At 37.2% G+C, this 19,168-nt stretch overlaps 6 protein-coding genes across 6 annotated transcripts; all 6 read left to right on the forward strand.

The window, feature by feature from the left end:
* Positions 1-53: 53 nt before the first annotated feature.
* Positions 54-1,448, forward strand: LOC311080211 (histone H4). The gene has a single exon (XM_084110007.1). It carries the CDS (start codon positions 72-74, stop codon positions 381-383), a length of 312 nt encoding a protein of 103 aa, XP_083966133.1. The 5' UTR covers positions 54-71; the 3' UTR covers positions 384-1,448.
* A 639-nt stretch (positions 1,449-2,087) lies between these two features.
* On the forward strand, positions 2,088-2,577 carry LOC311080218 (histone H2B-like). Its single transcript, XM_084110014.1, has one exon. It carries the CDS (start codon positions 2,090-2,092, stop codon positions 2,462-2,464), a length of 375 nt encoding a protein of 124 aa, XP_083966140.1. The 5' UTR covers positions 2,088-2,089; the 3' UTR covers positions 2,465-2,577.
* Positions 2,578-9,830: 7,253 nt separating this feature from the next.
* On the forward strand, positions 9,831-10,511 carry LOC311080170 (histone H1-like). Its single transcript, XM_084109964.1, has one exon. It carries the CDS (start codon positions 9,865-9,867, stop codon positions 10,489-10,491), a length of 627 nt encoding a protein of 208 aa, XP_083966090.1. The 5' UTR covers positions 9,831-9,864; the 3' UTR covers positions 10,492-10,511.
* A 665-nt stretch (positions 10,512-11,176) lies between these two features.
* LOC311080179 (histone H2A-like) lies at positions 11,177-11,659 on the forward strand. The gene has a single exon (XM_084109973.1). The coding sequence runs from the start codon at positions 11,197-11,199 to the stop codon at positions 11,581-11,583; it is 387 nt and encodes a 128-aa protein (XP_083966099.1). The 5' UTR covers positions 11,177-11,196; the 3' UTR covers positions 11,584-11,659.
* Positions 11,660-13,146: 1,487 nt separating this feature from the next.
* Positions 13,147-13,565, forward strand: LOC311080174 (histone H3.2; the record flags this gene model as incomplete). Its single annotated transcript, XM_084109968.1, has 1 exon — positions 13,147-13,565. The coding sequence occupies one exon, from the start codon at positions 13,147-13,149 to the stop codon at positions 13,555-13,557; it is 411 nt and encodes a 136-aa protein (XP_083966094.1). The 3' UTR covers positions 13,558-13,565.
* A 2,515-nt stretch (positions 13,566-16,080) lies between these two features.
* LOC311080207 (histone H4) lies at positions 16,081-16,489 on the forward strand. Its single transcript, XM_084110000.1, has one exon. It carries the CDS (start codon positions 16,100-16,102, stop codon positions 16,409-16,411), a length of 312 nt encoding a protein of 103 aa, XP_083966126.1. The 5' UTR covers positions 16,081-16,099; the 3' UTR covers positions 16,412-16,489.
* The last annotated feature ends 2,679 nt before the right edge of the window (positions 16,490-19,168 follow it).

Consider the following 19,168-nt stretch of genomic DNA (forward strand, 5'->3'; position numbering starts at 1 on the left):
TATAAACTCCTCTTCCCCAATGGTTTTCTATCATTTATTCTGCTGTTGTGGACTGAAGATTATCTACAGTCATGTCTGGAAGAGGAAAAGGCGGTAAAGGACTCGGGAAAGGAGGTGCTAAGCGTCACCGAAAGGTTCTTCGCGATAATATCCAGGGAATCACTAAACCCGCTATTCGGCGTCTTGCTCGACGTGGCGGCGTCAAGCGTATTTCTGGCCTGATCTATGAAGAGACTCGCGGTGTGTTGAAGGTGTTTCTGGAGAACGTCATTCGTGATGCTGTGACTTACACTGAACACGCCAAGAGAAAGACCGTCACCGCCATGGATGTTGTGTACGCGCTGAAGCGACAGGGACGCACTCTGTACGGGTTCGGGGGTTAAGAGATCCACGAAGAAGAAAACCCCAACGGCTCTTTTAAGAGCCACCCACATTTACACAAAGAACAAGTTTTTAGATGGGGTAATGGGAAGTATTGTAGTAAACTAATGATTTGTTTGTGTCTTAAAACGGTGTACGTAGTAGCAATGAGAAGTAATTGATTTTTCAGCATCAAATTGACACTATATTCATAAACACTTTTTTTTTTTTTTTTTTAATAAAGTTTGTTGTTTCAAAGCTCGTACCACAACGGACATATAGAAAACAATTGACAATGACATTTTCATGTAGAACAAAATATATATATTTATTGAAAACAATTTATGTGAATGAACACATTTATCTAGTTTTTAGTTTATTACAAATTTCATGTTCTATAAAATAACATTTCATATCCAGCTGTTGCTCTCAGGCAACATTGGACCACAGTGGAACACAAGTGTTTCCAAACTATCAAATCAAGTCATCATATCCATCTTCATCTCCATCTTCACTCTCTCCCTGCTGGATTCACTGTCACTATAACCTCATCATCCTCACCCTCACCAACTGCCTGTTGTGTTTTATACCTTTTTAGGTGCTATAGAAAATGTGTAGATATAGTATGTGAATAACTATTCTTATGAGTGTATTACAAATTCAATATTTAGAGAATTCTGACTCTTTTCCTTACAAATATAATATTTGTATTCCAACCTAGTATGCCTGGTTTGACCTTATGGTGCAATGTTTACCATGACTGTTCCCTGCTGGTGGAATGATCTGCCCAGAGCCATATAGAGAGAATATGATATAATAATATAGATCTCTCTATGGCTCTGGATCTGCCTAACTCAACCAGAGCTTATGAGTCCATAGCCACTTTCAAGAAACGGCTGAAGACGCTTCTTTTTCGACAGCACTTGATCCAGTAATACTAGCACTTTCTCTTCGATTCTATTATATTATAATAAAAAATAAAAATAATAGTACTGTGTTATAGATTAAACTGAGAGGGGTCATAGTACTTGCATATTGTTGTCTTACTGTTAGATTAACTACTACTTTTGTTCTCATTTGTAAGTTACTTTGGGTAAAAGCGTCTGCTAAATTAATAAATGTAAATATAAAATAGACCATGCTGTCTTGAGGCAATACCATACCATGCATAGAGGGTTAAATGATTTCTAAAGCAAATAAAAATAAGGATAGTATTCATTTATTTTTTACTGTGTTATATTGACGATTCTGCTTTGCAGTTAAATAAACATCGTCATAAAGACATCGTTATAAGTTAGTCATTGTTATATATATAATTTTTTTATATATATATATTATAGTATAATACGATGTGCTTTTTCTGCTTCTAAATAAACGTTCAGTTATATAGAATCCTCTGCATATGAAAGAATTGAAATGATTCACAATAGTCCACTTATTTATTCCGGAAAAATGCGGGAAAATAAAACAAAGAAATGGAGTTGGATGTGGATGTGGGGGATGGTAGTTGTCGATGGGCGTGATTAACATTTCAAAGCTTCTGATTGGATCGCATTCAATTCAGTGAATGTTTAATGTGACCAATGAAATGGTTCTATGGGTTGGTCCAGGAAGACTCACAATCACAGAGCCTCGTTCTTCCCTTTGGAAATTAGCATAGAGCAGCGCATAAAGCCCGCCTGCAGTGATTCAGCTTTATTGTTCTCTGAGTTTCTCTGACTGAATCATCATGCCTGAACCAGCGAAGTCCGCACCCAAGAAGGGCTCGAAGAAGGCCGTCACTAAAACCGCCGGCAAGGGCGGAAAGAAGCGCAGAAAGTCCAGGAAGGAGAGCTACGCGATCTACGTGTACAAAGTCCTGAAGCAGGTTCATCCCGACACCGGGATCTCCTCCAAGGCGATGGGAATCATGAACTCTTTCGTCAACGACATCTTCGAGCGCATCGCCGGTGAAGCGTCTCGTCTCGCTCACTACAACAAGCGCTCCACCATCACATCGAGAGAGATCCAGACCGCCGTGCGTCTGCTGCTGCCCGGAGAGCTGGCCAAACACGCCGTGTCTGAGGGCACAAAGGCGGTGACCAAATACACCAGCTCCAAGTAGAGGAGTCAGCTCAACACACAACACAAAGGCTCTTTTTAGAGCCACACATATTGTCTTGAAAAGAGCATTAGTTTTCCTGCACCTTTTTTGGTTCAGTAGATTTTTAGAATAAATAGTGTTATTTAACATTCTTGTTGATTTTGGTGAAACACTAATGCAGTCAGTACAGTTTTAGCTCAGTTTAGTTTCATTAATAGAAGAGTATTTTAATCTTCTCAAAATTAAACATTTTAGGTTGAGATATATATATATATATATATATATATATAATTGAAGGGGGTAGATTATGGAATCCACTGCATGCTTCAATATTTATCCAATGAGTGATTATAATCAAGGTATTTGTCAACATTTTTCTTTCTAAATATCACATGAGTTGAATGACTTTTATAAGCTTATGAGGTTTTTTTTATTTATTTATTTTACTTTATAAGCTTAGTAGGTTTTACAGTGTGATTACTGAAATATTATTTTCATGTATTCTTAAAGTCTGTATTTGATATCTGAATGCAGTAACAGTGCTTGTTCATTTATCACGGCTTCCAGAAATGAAATATGGAATTATTCTTTAACGTGTTAATACATGCATCTGCTTTTCTAGGTGCCCTGACAACTATGGTCATTGAAGTCTATTGTTAAAGGGGCAATTTCTTTGCTAAAGCCTTACTTTCCAACCTTGGAAAAACTGTGTGTCAGTGTGTGTTAGACTTTTTGGTTACAGGTTGGAACCACTGGCATCATTGGAGATTGACTGAGTTGTTGTTCTGGACAGGCTGGCACCCAGCAACCAAAATCTGCGACCTGGAAGGTCACGACGTGCCTAACTTCAGGGTCAGAGTGTCAGCTGCATAATCGATGGAGATATGCTTCAGTCTATCTCTATATGTGTTGAAAATGACTATGTTTATATTTCTTAGCCAATCAAAATCATTCAACCTGAAGGAAAGACTCAGCTTAGACTTTGGTGAAGGGTATAACTGCTGTGATCTTTGTCGGGGTGGCCTACGAACTCCTGTGTGAGTCTTGAAGCTGACTTCTGTTTTTTTTTTTTTTTTTTTTTTCACAAATCTAAAGCACCTTGCTGTATTTTTATTTAGAGACAGCCAAACTAAAACAAAAAAGGGCACAGGAACATATATATATATATATATATATATATATATATATATATATATATATATATATTTAACATTAGCAAATTCATAAATGTTAAGCAGTAGTCTCTCAATGAGTTTGAGGGCCCTTTTTCAAACTTTTCATATTTTTGGATGATCCTAATCTGTTTGAACTGAGATTAATAACAGGAATGTAACAGATAGGCGGCTGCTCACAATGTTTGTGGTGCAATGGGATCCAGGCAGACAAGCAATGACTGTCGAAAATTAAATACTAATAATATATCCATCTTCTTCCGCTTATCCGGTGTCGGGTCGCGGGGGAAGCAGTCTAAGCAGAGATGCCCAGACTTCCCTCTCCCGAGACACTTCCTCCAGCTCTTCCGAGGGGACCCAGGCCAGTCGGGAGACATAGTCCCTCCAGCATGCCCGGAACACCACCTAATATATATTAATTATAGAGACAAATTCAGATATCAAACAAGTTTCTAATAAAATCCAAAGTATTGTATCTAACAGATGAAGATTGTGAAGATCGGAGTATAGAGAAAGAATGTTAAAAGAAGATATTTGCAGAATGAAAGGAGAGGTAGAAGAGATGAAGCAGAAGTAGAGATAAAGAGCAAAATAAGAGCAATGAATATATATGTGTGACAGATTGAAAATGAACATGTACATTTAAATGCATAAGTCTGTGTACACTGTGATATATAATTATATATAATAATATATAAATATATTCACTATTTACTATACGTAGAAAAGTCTATAAAATATAAATATGTTACTTTATAGTTATACTTAGTTAATCTGTGATCAGTTTATGGGCACGATAAGTTGGACGATCGATTGTTCTGGTCTGCGTCAACACTAGGGGGAGACCTCGCGGGTTTTTTCCATTCTACATAAAGCTTCCAGTGGAGAAACTGCGCGAGTTTTGTGTGTATTAATCTTCTCCCCCTTTTCAGGTATTAAGTGTGATTATTAGTTTAAAATGCTTTAATGGGATTAATAATATGTTTGAGAGTATAGAGACGCGATTATTATATTGATTGTGTGTCCGAAATGTTTAAAATGTGTAGTTTAGAAATGCGCGAGCTCAAGACTCCATTTTGTGCGCGTTGGGAATAGTGTTAGGCCTATATAATGGCGCGAAGCTCGTGTATGTTCAAATTGTGTATTTCATGTGTAATCCTGTTTATATAGTGCTGATTTGTCAATTTATTTCAAAGATGTGTAGAGTAAAAGTGACTTGAGAATGTTAGGCTAAAACATCTAGCTGGAATTGTACATTTACATGCTTATAACTGATTCGCCATAGATCTAATATGCATAGATGACTAAAAAGAGTAAGAGTTAAAAGAGTTGAGTCTCAGGTAACCGTTAAATGCTTTAAAATGCTTTAAAATGCTTTATTGTATTTCTGTATGTACTTTATAGTGTCATGAGTCTCAAATAGCCTTTTAAATAAGAGTGTACTCATGTAATTATATACGTATATGGTAAAAACTGCTGAATACTGATATGAAAGATGTCAATGAAGTTAATTTGTAATAGAAATGTTTAATTTTGTTTATACAAATGATTAATTTTGATTGCATTCTACATAAAGCTTCCAGTGGAGAAACTGCGCGAGTTTTGTGTGTATTAATCTTCTCCCCCTTTTCAGGGGTACAACATATGCAGGAAACTTACATCCTCTTTTAAACTTATGCTTGCTTTGGTCTAATAAGAAAAGGTCAAACAGACTTATCCATTCCATAGTAGGTGTAACGGCTAGGTCAGATCCTGTCAAATGTCAAAGATAGATGATGGAAATCACACCCACTCAATCTTACAGCACAGAAGAGACAAAGATCTTACATTTGGAAATAATCAAACATAGAGCATAAAGTTATTTATATATAGCCTATATACACACACACACACACACATTATATATATATATATATATATATATATATATATATATATATATGCGCATGTATATGTGTGTGTGTGTGTGTGTGTGTGTGTATATATATATACAAAAGTTTGGACGCATTACTATTTGTAATGTTTTTGAAAGAAGTTTCTTCTGCTCATCAAGCCTGCATTTATTTGATCAAAAATACAGAAAAAAATGTATTATTGTGATATATTATTACAATTTAAAATAATTTTTTATTATTTCAATTTATTATACTTTAAATTATCATTTATTTCTGTGATGCAAAGCTGAATTTTCAGCATCATTACTCCAGTCTTCAGTGTCACATGTGACATCCAGACATCACATGATCCTTTAGAAATCATTCTAATATTCTGATTTATTATGAGTGTTGGAAACAGTTCTGCTGCCTCATATATTTGATGAATAAAAGTTTAAAAAGAACTGCATTTATTAAAATAATAATAATTATAATAATATAAATCTTCTTTACTATCACTTTTTATAAATTTGACACATTCTTGTTGAATTAAAGTATTGATTTATTTCAAAAAAAGAAAGAAAAAAAAATACTGACCCCAAATTACTGACCAGTAGTGTATATTGTTGTTACAAAAGATTTCTATTTTTAAAACATTTGCTTCTTTTTTATTTAATTTTTACTTTTTATTCATAAAAGTATCCTAAAAAAGTATCACAGGTTATGAAAAAATATTAAGCAGCAGAACTGTTTCCAACTATGATAATGAATCATCATATTAAAATGATTTCTAAAGGATCATGTGATAGACTGGAGTAATGATCCTGAAAATTCAGCTTTGCATCACAGAAATAAATTATAATTTAAAGTATAATAAATTGAAAACCAATTATTTTAAATTGTCATAAATATATCACAATATTAAATTTTCTTTCTGTATTTTTGATCAAATAAATGCAGACTTGATGAGCAGAAGAAACTTCTTTCAAAAACATTACAAATAGTAATGTGTCCAAACTTTTGGCCTGTAGTGTATATATATATATATATATATATATATATATATATATATATATATATATATATATATAGGCTATATGGAATTAAAGAACTCAAAAAACATGTAAAATAATGATAATATATAGAGAGTAATTAATAAAATAAATATTATGAATAAAGACACTATCATAAACATTGACCATTTTGTCATTTGAAAAAAAAAAATAATGTCAGTGGAGATCTGTTTTTTTTCACACATTCAATACATATTCAACATATCAGACATATGTCATGAAATTACATCATTCTGTCAGTGGAAAGAACATTTCTCATTCATATAGGTCAGCTATAAAACTTTATCTTACTCTGCCCACTTGCATCACATTACTTATATTACACTACTAGAAATGTAATATAAGTGAGTAATGTAATATAACTGCAGTGTAATATAAGTGAGTAATGTGATATAAGTGATATTACATTACTCACTTATATTATACTCACTTATATTACACTGCTTACTTAAATTACACTGCTCACTTATATTACATTACTCACTTATATTACACTGCTTACCTACATTACATGCAAGGCTGGAAACGCTGCTATTTTGAACCAATAATCAGAACAAAAGGCAGTTGAAGGATGACGTGTATAATTCAAATATTTATCTGACTCCAATATAATTAATCTGACTCCATTAAAGTTGCTGTTATTCTTTAACCTCTTATTTTTTAAAGTCGAAAGTCTTGCTTAGAACTGATAGGAAAACGTAGGATTTAACCTGAACGTTTAGATAATGAAAGTTATAATCACTTTAGCTTTCAACGTAATCATTGATAAAAGGAAAGATTCCCAAAGCCTTTAAAGCAGGCAAAGTTATGTATTAAGTTACATGTTTAAATATACAGACAGTAGAATGGAACAACATACTGTATAGAAACTCAGTTGTAACAAATCGTGCAGAAGAGGCCGTACAAGCCTTTCTTGTATGAGGTTACGCACCAGTGTGCCGGAGTGATGGGGTCAAAGCCTTTCTAGATCAACAGTTACCTTTACTTCTCCTGAGCAAAGCATTGTTGAACATGAGTGGAATACCAACACCAAACACAAACTGACAGGAAACCAAAAGATGAGGCAAATGGGTAGTGATCAAGAGGGGGAGAAGAATATTAACATATTTTCCTTAATGTTTAACCAATACCTAGATTGTACATTAGGATACTTTAATATCTCTATTAAGTTCACCACCATGTATTTCAGTTTATAGGCTGTCAGATGAGACCAAACATGGCATAGTTACATATCAGAACACACTAGTAAATAAACAGTATGTAGTTAAAAGCATATGTCCTGTGAAGCAAATGGTACAGACGTGTCATTGAGGTGCAAACGACTCTGTCTCTCCCGACAGAACCGTCATGTGCCTGGAGTGTCCCAACAGTCCTCAATCAGTATTAATGAAATCCCTGCACTAGGCTAGCATACTGTGATGATGAAGGTCATTGTGCCACGTTTAATTCACATGTATACCTTTTAAAAGGCTTTTTGAAGTACTAGGGCAGTAAAGAGTTCTGCCCATTTGCTCAGCCCTACACTGCTCACTTACATTACACTGCTCACTTACATTACACTGCTCACTTACATTACACTGCTCACTTACATTACATTACTCACTTATATTGCATTACTCACTTACATTACACTGCTCACTTATATTACTGCTTACCTATATTACACTGCTCACTTATTACACTGGTCACTTACATTACATTACTCACATCCAAGTCTGTTTGTGACTCATGTCTTTGCTCAGCAGATGATCTGTCATTCAGATTTCTTCTTTTCAAAATGTTTGAATAATATCAAATCACAAATTTGAATTGAGAGAAGGCATACTACTAGAAGGCATCTAGTAGATTGTGTACAGCAGTTTTATCATTTAAAGGCTTAGTTGTGTATCATAGGGTTTCACCCAAGATTTCTGTCATCATTCACTCACCCTAATGTTGTTCCAAACCTCAGTGGCTTTCTTTCTTCTGTGGAAGATTAAAGAAAATAATTGTGTCCATACAATGAAAGTCGGTGGTCACTAAACTGCTTATTTATTGTGTAATATATTGTGTTCTGTAGAAGAATCTTCCCTTTACAAATCAATACAAATGACACACTGACAGAATTAAACAAAGTGAAAATAGTTTTTTTTTTTTTTTTTTTTTTTTTTACAGCATTTAATGATCTCTAGACTAATGTTGCATATTATGGCTAAATTATGAATTTAGGCATAAGAGGTTGAATAAACTTCAACAAAACTGAGACCTGCATCAAAACAAAATTTTTAAATTGTTTTAACATCATTAAATGTGTTCTGTTATAGTCTGAGCAAATCCGAGTGGGGACCCAGATGCAGTGATTTGGCTGAAACTGTAACAAACCGGACGAGACACTTCTATAGAGACCAGTAAACGCAACAATAATTCATTATCCTCATCATTTCAGTTCACACCATCATTTAAAAAAGAAAAACAATCTGTCTTAATAAATATATCAAACATAATGGCCCATTGTACATACATGACTATGTGGTGAATTAGCATGTATAGTGGTTAAAAGGAAATTATGACCTGTGCTGTCCCTTGCTTTAAATGAGCAACAATTTCCATAATTTCTGTTCACATTGTTCCATATGAGATGAATGGCGAATCAGGAGACAAACATACTTTATTACAATTAAATGTTTATGTCGTGATATGATGTTGGCCTACATCAACGATGTATTTAACGTGTTTAATGAGATAAAATATAGATACTCTGCTGACCGAGAATGAGGGCCAGACACGAGTCACAGACGGACTCCTGAGACTCCGGATGATGTTCATGTGCTTCAAGCTGCCCAAAACAACAGCTGTAAGAGGGCCTCCTAACGCCCATCACTGATGCTGATTTCATTAAAGTCTCTTTCAGACTGTTTTCTGAGCACACAAATGACGCGTTCAGGCTTTTATCACCTTTTTCATTGAAACTATGCATCAGATTTGCACGCGGCTTTTCCCCGTTGCTGATGCTCGCCTTGGATTTGGTCTGACGAAGGCAAAAGTAACGCTTCCTCTTCGCGTTCTTTAGTCTCTAATGAAAGCCCAGAACCTCTGCTTGGTGTTCACTTAGTTTTGACTGAATCAAACTCGTTAACAGCTCCAGTTTTGCCCCAAATGTAAGAGAAAAAACACAAGCGTCAGCGAGCAGCAGACACCGAGCGGGGCAGGTTGAGTCTACGAGGTTCTCATGTGTTATTTAAGACCGCAGCGCCGCTCGAGCGCTTTTCATTCATTGCTGAAACCAGACAGAGTTTTTCAGATCCGATCAGAGACAGAGAGAGATGGCAGAAACCGCCCCAGCCCCCGCTGCTGCCGCCCCGGCCAAAGCGCCCAAGAAGAAGTCCGCTGTGAAAGCCAAGAAAGCAGGTCCAGGCGTCGGCGAGCTCATCGTCAAGGCTGTGTCCGCATCTAAAGAGAGGAGCGGTGTGTCCCTCGCCGCCCTGAAGAAAGCGCTCGCTGCCGGTGGATACGACGTGGAGAAGAACAACTCCCGCGTCAAGATCGCCATCAAGAGCTTGGTGACTAAAGGCACCCTGGTTCAGGTCAAAGGAACCGGCGCCTCGGGCTCCTTCAAACTCAACAAGCAGCAAGCCGAGACCAAGAAGAAACCCGCCAAGAAAGCGGCTCCTAAAGCCAAGAAGGCCGCAGCCAAGAAACCCGCTGCCGCCAAGAAGCCCAAAACTGCAGCAGCGAAGAAGCCCGCCGCTAAGAAATCCCCGAAGAAGGTGAAGAAACCCGCCGCTAAGAAGGCAACGAAGAGCCCCAAGAAGGCCAAGAAACCAGCGACTCCTAAGAAAGCAGCCAAGAGCCCAAAAAAGGCAAAGGCGGCCAAACCCAAAACGGCGAAACCTAAAGCAGCAAAACCTAAAGCCGCCAAGCCTAAAAAGGCAGCTCCCAAGAAGAAATAAATCTAACGTTACTGTTTGTTTCTCAACGGCTCTTTTAAGAGCCAACCACTGACTCCGAGTAAAGAGCAAAACTCATGTTCTTGAATAATTTGTTAATTCTGGAATCAAATAGCCAAATATGTGACTTTTGACCAATTAAGACTCAAATTTAGGTTAGGTAAAACAAGTAAACAAGAAATTGAAATCGATAAGTCAATAAGAAATTGATTAAAAAGGCCAAAAAGCTTATGATGGTTCAAACAGTGAGCGCAGTCCAAATAGGATGTTGATTAACAGTACAGAATACACTAAATAATATGCTGGAGTGTGACAATACAAACAACAACAATGGCAGTGATTCAATTCCAATATTAAAATAGGATAATAATACTGTACAGTATCAGATCTAGTCAATCTGCACAGAATATTGTGTGTGAAAGGTGAAGCACTGTTGGTAAGAAGTGTATAATAATACCCATTTTTGTACTTTTTTTAATTTTCTATCAAACATGAGTCTCTTTTGTCAGTGTCTCTAGTCAATACATATGATCGTTCCAAAAAGGGGGATGGGTTTTGGAGGGAAGTTCAGTGATTGGTTTGAAACTTATCACAGTCTAAACCAATAGGCGACTGGCACTCTCGTTTAAACACAGTATGTGGATTCACTGATCTTATTCATTTTGTTAACGTCGTCAGAACAGTCGGTTAAAGTAACTATTCTTGAAAATGAGCGGACGAGGCAAAACCGGGGGAAAGGCTCGCGCTAAGGCCAAGAGTCGCTCTTCCAGGGCGGGACTGCAGTTCCCCGTCGGCCGTGTTCACAGGCTTCTCCGCAAAGGCAACTATGCCCAGCGCGTCGGTGCCGGAGCTCCGGTGTATTTGGCCGCTGTGCTCGAGTATCTGACCGCTGAGATCCTGGAGTTGGCTGGAAACGCCGCTCGGGACAACAAGAAGACCCGCATCATCCCTCGACACCTGCAGCTGGCGGTGCGCAATGACGAGGAGCTGAACAAGCTTCTGGGTGGCGTGACCATCGCTCAGGGTGGTGTGTTGCCCAACATTCAGGCCGTGCTGCTGCCCAAGAAGACCGAGAAGCCCGCGAAGGCCAAGTAGACTGACCGAAGCTTCTCTTCAAACCAAAGGCTCTTTTAAGAGCCACACAATTTCTCCAAGAAAGAGTGTTTTCATTCGTCCCATCTTTATTTAATTTTTTATTAAAATCCGTTTGATAAAAGGCAGGAGAGCGAATTGTCAGTTCTTGTACTATACAATGCTCAGCAAAAACATAACATTTAACATTATGTGCTGTTGACTTCCGCCTTGTTCACATTGTTGCACATGGGGATTCAAAAGAGAACTTTTGTTTTCCTTTTTAATTTAGCCTAGGTATGATAGAACTGTTGAAATTATTTATTTTGACAACTAATATAGAAAGTTAAACTTTTTTTTTTTTTTTGAGAAACTCATAATTGGTTGATGAGTTCATTGATTATATAAAACGTATTGAAGGTTGAATAATATTTGGACTACAATATTATCTGCATGTTATCTCATCCATGAAGATGCAACAATGTAGAACAAGCTATTAGAGATTGAGAACCAGAACCAAGCTGAGCAAGTTGAATTTTAGCTATAGTGTGTGCCCTTTTATTACTATTTAATTAATTTTAACATGAGGTGGTGGGTAATAAAAAAATTAAAATAAAATAAAAATCACTCATGTATTCCATGATTCCTAATTCACTACTATCTGAATTACAATTAAGTACAAAATAACTTTATTCAGTTGTGTAGGCACTAAAACAGTCCAATCCATTATAGTCAAATTATTTTTTATGATAAAATAATTAAGATTTCTGTGCCACCCCAGGCTGGTTGCTGGCCCTTGCCTGGCCACCCCTATGAAAAAATCCTGGCTCCGCCACTGCAATGCTGACAATAAAAAGAAAACAATAATAAAAAAATAGTGCTACAGGTTGAAGATTGTGTCTTACGGAAACTAACTCTTTTTAAAGTGTTGTTTGATATTCTATTCATAAATCAGTTTGTTTTCAATGATTTTGTTCGATGATTGAGTTTGTATTCTTAAAATCTGACTAGAAATACATGTCCCTAAAGAATTCCAATGAGTAACATGTTTTGTTATCCACTCTCACTGCATTATTTGTAAGGATTTAATGAATGTATTATGAAAGTGCATATAGTTTTATTAGCATGGCTAAATAGTTTTAAACTGATATATTGATATAAATACAAATAAATGAAACATAACGTACAGATTAAGTATATTATGTACATATCTCAGTTTTTACTATTAGTTCAACAAGTCCAAGTCCAACTCTACACTTTCAATAATATATATATAAAAAAATCAATCACGGGTTTTTTACAGTACAAAATATTAAACTGATTTCGCCTATTCTTTTTTTCAAGAAACAAATGATGTTTGGGCGGGAACCATAAAATGTCGTCTCTTGTTTGAAAACAGGAGGCGCACAGCCATTGGCCAACTGCCATTTACAGACGCCTGACAATAACCAATCGAATGCCTCTGAAGCAAAGCCATCCAATGAGCGCATGGCAGCCCTAGGCTTAAATACGCGCTGTGTTGTATTACAACTATTCATTTCTTCGTCTTGTTCACAATCATAGTCACAACTGATCTCCTGAGAAACAATGGCGAGAACTAAGCAGACCGCTCGTAAGTCCACCGGAGGTAAAGCCCCGAGGAAGCAGCTGGCCACTAAAGCTGCCCGTAAGAGCGCACCCGCTACCGGTGGCGTTAAGAAGCCTCATCGCTACAGGCCCGGTACCGTGGCGCTGAGAGAGATTCGCCGTTACCAGAAATCCACTGAACTGCTGATTCGCAAACTGCCCTTCCAGCGTCTGGTGAGAGAAATCGCTCAAGATTTCAAGACTGATCTGCGCTTCCAGAGCTCGGCTGTCATGGCCCTGCAGGAGGCGAGCGAGGCTTATTTGGTGGGTCTGTTTGAGGACACCAACTTGTGCGCCATCCACGCCAAGAGAGTCACCATCATGCCCAAAGACATCCAGCTGGCCCGCCGCATCCGCGGAGAGCGCGCTTAAACCCCCAGCAGTCACACAAACCCAAAGGCTCTTTTAAGAGCCACCTCATTAACTCAATGAAAGATGATTTCTATATTACGGTGTTTTGAAAACGGAACTTCAATATGCCACGGTGGTCTTATAAAAAGCTATTTTTATGTATTAAATCTAAAGCAAAATTAAGGAAATGTACGGTGGTTTTAGTGTTATGCTACTATATATAGGGTTCAAAAGTGTGAAAATATAGGGTATATCAAAAGTGTGTTAAACAGTTTAGAAGCAGATCTTCTAGAAGTGGTAAATGCCTCATGAGGGTTAATGACCGTACGTGTAATGGCATATGCCATTACACGTACGGTCATTAACCCTCATCCTCTCTTTACCTGTAACAAATCCTTCCTTTGTGGGTCAAAATGACTGAAGCCCTATAGTTATACAGAATTCAACCCCATTAAACTTATATCATGTCTATTTTATAATTTGTCTATTTTTAATACATTAATGTTTTTTATATAGTAAGATTACATATTTATTAATATTACTTAAATTTTACTTATTTCCAATAGCATCAAGCATCAAAAGACTGACCTCGACTTGGTAAAGCCTTGTTTATACTCGACGCAGCCGCAAGATCGCGAGGCGCGCGCGGCAAAAATGACGTCATTGCGGAGTGGGCGGTCTCGCGCGTTGGGTTCGCAAGACCCAATTTCGCCTGGCGGTGTGCACGGCACTTTTTGTAACATCGCGCGCGGCGCCGCATCCGAAGATGAACGATTTCGAGGCGACTTTGTCCGAGCTGGTACGTCTGTACCAGCATGTTTATGATCCTTCCATGCGGGACCATAGAGACAGTCAGATGGCACAGAATTCCTGGAGGGAAATTGCGAAGACGTTGGGGAAGGAAGACGTATTTTGTCGAAAAGTTTGGAAAAATCTTCGAGACAAATTTGTCAAAGCCAAGAAAAAAGTCCATGGAAGAAGCGGTGACCCAGGTGGATACAAGAACAATCCGCCAATATTAAACAAACTAAGTTGGCTGTCCCAGTATGTAAAGCACCGTGAAACCGATTCCAATATGGAATTCCAAGTTGAGATGAGCAATATTTTTAATTACCTTTTCTCTTTTAAAAGTTAAGGAATTTAACTAGTATTTTTTTGGTAATTTAATTTTGTTTTGACGTAAATAGGCGTAAGATTGTATGATAGGCCTATGTTGTATAATGTAATTACTTAATTAAAAGTTAAGTTGTATGTTTAATTTTTAAGTTATTAGCAAAGTAATACTTTTACTGTGTTGAACATGTAAGTATATAGTAATGTGCCTGAGGAACTTGAATACATTGTGTTTACATAGGCATTCTATATTTCTGTAGCATTGTGTTTTTTAAAATACTTTTTATTGATTTTTTTGACTTATTGCCTTTTTAAGGAGGAAGATAACACCAGAGATGATCATATCTCCATGGCCACACAGTCACCTGGAACATCTTCAACATCTGCTTCACCTCCAGAGACAACAACTTCGGACAGCTCCTCACCAGTTACGCCATCACCACCCCCCATCTCTCCACTTCCTATAACATTGCATATTCCACCATCTCCTACGCCATCTTTGTCCTCCCTACAAACACCATCACCGAGAGGCAATCCACAGCATCCCTTCCAGTCGCCATGTCCTTTATCCCGTAAAAGAAAACGGAGCACTGAAGATGTCCTGCTAAAAAGACTGGAGAGGCTGGATGAAGAGAGACAAAGTGCCATGCAGCAGGACAATGAGGACTACAGGTTTATATTAGTTTTAGCTGACATGCTTGCAAAAGTGGACCCAAGGAAGAAGCTTGATGTAAAGTTCAAGCTGAATCAGGTCCTTTTTGATGCACTGAGGGACAACGATGCATAGACTTTGTTTGCCATTACACACATTACAAAGTACTTAAAAATTTGTAAACAGAAACGTTTTTTTTTATCTATTGTGTATTATTTAAAATTCTAATTCATTTACAAAAGAGATTTGTATTTATAGTTTGCTGTGAAATAAAAACAAAAACTAAAGATTTTATTTTGTGTTTGCATTCATAAATGTCTTCATAAATAAAAGTGAGGCAGTACACTGATGGTAACAGACAGTGATTAACCTCATTCTTTTGTCTCTATACACATAGAAACATTTACATTGATGGCGACCAATAAAAGCCTCTCATTTTGTGAATAGAAACACATTTCTATTAAGCACCCAGTTTGCAAACTACTTCTTCACTGCTGTTTCCCGGTGGTTTAGAGGTAAATTACTCCGAGTCGCCCCCTGTCGTTTCAAAGAATAACACAACGGAGCGCGCGTCAAGTATAAATGCCTCGTCCGTCTGGAGAGGTGCGCGCGCGGTCTGCGGTGACTCGCGCTCTTGCGGCTGCGTCGAGTATAAACAAGGCTTGATGCGTAACTGTGACGTTTACTAGAACCGCCCATTATTTTGGTTTCAACTAGGTCCGCTAGCTGACTATAAACTCCTCTTCCCCAGTGGTTTTTCTATCATCTGCTGTTGTGGATTGAAGATTATCTGCAGTCATGTCTGGAAGAGGAAAAGGCGGGAAAGGACTCGGGAAAGGAGGCGCTAAGCGTCACCGAAAGGTTCTTCGCGATAATATCCAGGGAATCACTAAACCCGCTATTCGGCGTCTTGCTCGACGTGGCGGCGTCAAGCGTATTTCTGGCCTGATCTATGAAGAGACTCGCGGTGTGTTGAAGGTGTTTCTGGAGAACGTCATTCGTGATGCTGTGACTTACACTGAACACGCCAAGAGAAAGACCGTCACCGCCATGGATGTTGTGTACGCGCTGAAGCGACAGGGACGCACTCTGTACGGGTTCGGGGGTTAAGAGATCCACGAAGAAGAAAACCCCAACGGCTCTTTTAAGAGCCACCCACATTTACACACAAAGAACAAGTTTTTACTAGATGCTGAAATTTTATCAGACAGCAAGTGCAGTGAGTTTGCTTCTTTCTTTTCTGAGAAAATCAATAATATCAGAAAGGTGATCAGCACATCCTTGAGTTGCACTGAGGTCAGACAGATCAGACCACCTGAGAAAGTAGTTACTATGTCTGATTTCAAAGAAATTGATGGCAAAATTTTGGAAAAAACCGTACAGCACCTTAAAACATCAACCAGCGCTCTTGACACACTTCCCACATAATTTTTCAAAAGTGTGTTAAACAGTTTAGAAGCAGATCTTCTAGAAGTGGTAAATGCCTCACTTCTCTCTGGGAGTTTTCCAAACTCCCTGAAAACTGCAGTTGTTAAGCCCCTCCTGAAAAAGAGCAATCTGGATAAGACCATATTAAGCAACTATAGGCCGATCTCAAATCTTCCTTTCATAGGCAAGATCATTGAAAAAGTTGTCTTCAATCAGCTGAACAAATTCCTGAGCTTGAATGGATCCTTTGACAATTTTCAATCTGGTTTCCGACCGCACCACGGCACAGAGACAGCGCTCATAAAGATAATAAACTATATTCGCTTAAATACTGATTCAGGCAAATTATCAGTGCTGGTACTACTCGACCTCAGTGCTGCATTTAACACTGTCGATCATAACATACTTCTTGACAGGCTGGAAAACTGGGTGGGGCTTTCTGGGATAGTCCTAAAATGGTTTAGGTCATACTTAGATGGGAGAGGTTATTATGTGAGTATAGGAGACCATAAGTCTGAGTGGACATCAATGACATGCGGAGTCCCTCAAGGCTCAATTGTTGCGCCACTCCTGTTCAACCTGTATATGCTCCCAATGAGCCAAATAATGAGAAAGAACCAAATTGCTTACCACAGCTATGCAGACGACACACAGCTCTACTTAGCCCTATCGCCTAACGATTACAGCCCCATTGATTCCCTGTGCCAATGCATTGACGAAGTCAACAGTTGGATGTGTCAAAACTTTTTTCAGTTAAACAAAGACAAAACTGAAGTCATTGCGTTTGGAAACAAAGATGAAGTTCTCAAGGTGAACGCATACCTTCACTCTAGGGGTCAAACAACTAAACATCAAGTCAGGAATATTGGTGTGACACTAGAGTCAGACCTTAGTTTCAATAGTCATGTCAAAGCAATAACTAAATCAGCATACTATCATCTCATGAGCTTAGAATTATAAGGTTCTATCTCCGTTTAGGGTAGTTCTGAGATATTGAGCATCAAAGTTTTTACATCCCAGCTGGCAAAACTGTTATGTAGTATAATCTATTATTATAGCTCAACAAGACCATCACCCTACAGGTACTTTGAGGATAGAATATCAAAATCCTGGCACATTTGGAAATGGGATTTTTTTAAGATGGCCCAAATGGAGATAGAACCTTATAATTCTGAGAGCTCTGATTCTGTTTGGAATTATAAGGTTCTATCTCCACTTTTACAAATAAAACCCCACATTTCAAAGAATAAATGTATATAACCATTGGTTTTAATCAATTTATATATGTATAATACAAGCACACAGCTTGTAGTATACAATATAATATATAATAGTATAGTATACATCAAAGCCAAGCAAGTTTGTAAGACATTTTTTTTTTCCAAAGAACATGGACATGGAAAAATTACAGTTAAACAAAAAAATGTTTTATTCACATACTACACCCCACTCATCTGTACTGTAAAAACATTTAGGAAGCATCTTACATACATTAAAAACGGTTCATTTAGTAGATTAAAACATACAAAATATTGTGTAACATCATGAAAGTTATGTTTTCATTCCTTTCCACCCCACCCCCTCTGTGCTCTGAAACATTTAAAACAATGAAAGATGGATTAGTTAGAAAGAAAGATGGATTAGTTAGAAAGATAGAAAGATGGATTAGTTAGAAAGAAAGAAAGAAAGAAAGAAAGATTAGTTAGAAAGACAGAAAGATTAGTTAGAAAGAAAGATGGATTAGTAAGAAAGAAAGAAAGAAAGAAAGAAAGAAAGAAAGAAAGAAAGAAAGAAAGAAGGATTAGTTAGAAATAGATATATTAGAAAGAAAGAAAAAAGATAGATTAGTTAAAAAGATTGAAAGATGGATTAGAAAGAAAGAAAGAAAGAAAAAGAAAGAAAGAAAGAAAGAAAGAAAGAAAGATGGATTAGTTAGAAAGATATATTAGTAAGAAAGAAAGGAAGATGGATTAGAAAGAAAGAAAGAAAGAAAGAAAGAAAGAAAGAAAGAAAGAAAGAAAGAAAGAAAGAAAGAAAGAAAGAAAGATGGATTATTAAAAAGATAGATAAGTTAGAAAGAAAGACGGATTAGTTAGAAATAAAGATATAAGAAAGAAAGATAGATTAGTTTGAAAGAAAGAAAGATGTATTAGTAAAAATGAAAGAAAGATTGATTAGTTATTAAGGATAGATAGATAGATAGATAGATAGATAGATAGATAGATAGATAGATAGATAGATAGATAGATAGATAGATAGATAGATAGATAGATAGATAGATAGATAGATAGATAGATAGATAGATAGATTGATGCGTTATAAAAAAAATAGAAAGATGGAAATGCCATCTTTCGCCGGCTTCAAATGTCCAGGCTAATGTCAGCCCTTTGCTCTGTGTCCAGTCTACAGAGCTAAGAAGTGGGTTTTGATTTGTCCGTC

Source organism: Abramis brama (assembly GCF_963993115.1).
Source record: "Abramis brama genome assembly, chromosome: 3".
Lineage (NCBI taxonomy): Eukaryota > Metazoa > Chordata > Actinopteri > Cypriniformes > Leuciscidae > Abramis > Abramis brama.

Excerpts from the sequence above, each read along its gene's own strand:
- LOC311080211 (XM_084110007.1), top strand. The coding sequence starts at position 72 with ATGTCTGGAAGAGGAAAAGGCGGTAAAGGACTCGGGAAAGGAGGTGCT.
- LOC311080218 (XM_084110014.1), top strand. The coding sequence starts at position 2,090 with ATGCCTGAACCAGCGAAGTCCGCACCCAAGAAGGGCTCGAAGAAGGCC.
- LOC311080179 (XM_084109973.1), top strand. The coding sequence starts at position 11,197 with ATGAGCGGACGAGGCAAAACCGGGGGAAAGGCTCGCGCTAAGGCCAAG.
- LOC311080170 (XM_084109964.1), top strand. The coding sequence starts at position 9,865 with ATGGCAGAAACCGCCCCAGCCCCCGCTGCTGCCGCCCCGGCCAAAGCG.
- LOC311080207 (XM_084110000.1), top strand. The coding sequence starts at position 16,100 with ATGTCTGGAAGAGGAAAAGGCGGGAAAGGACTCGGGAAAGGAGGCGCT.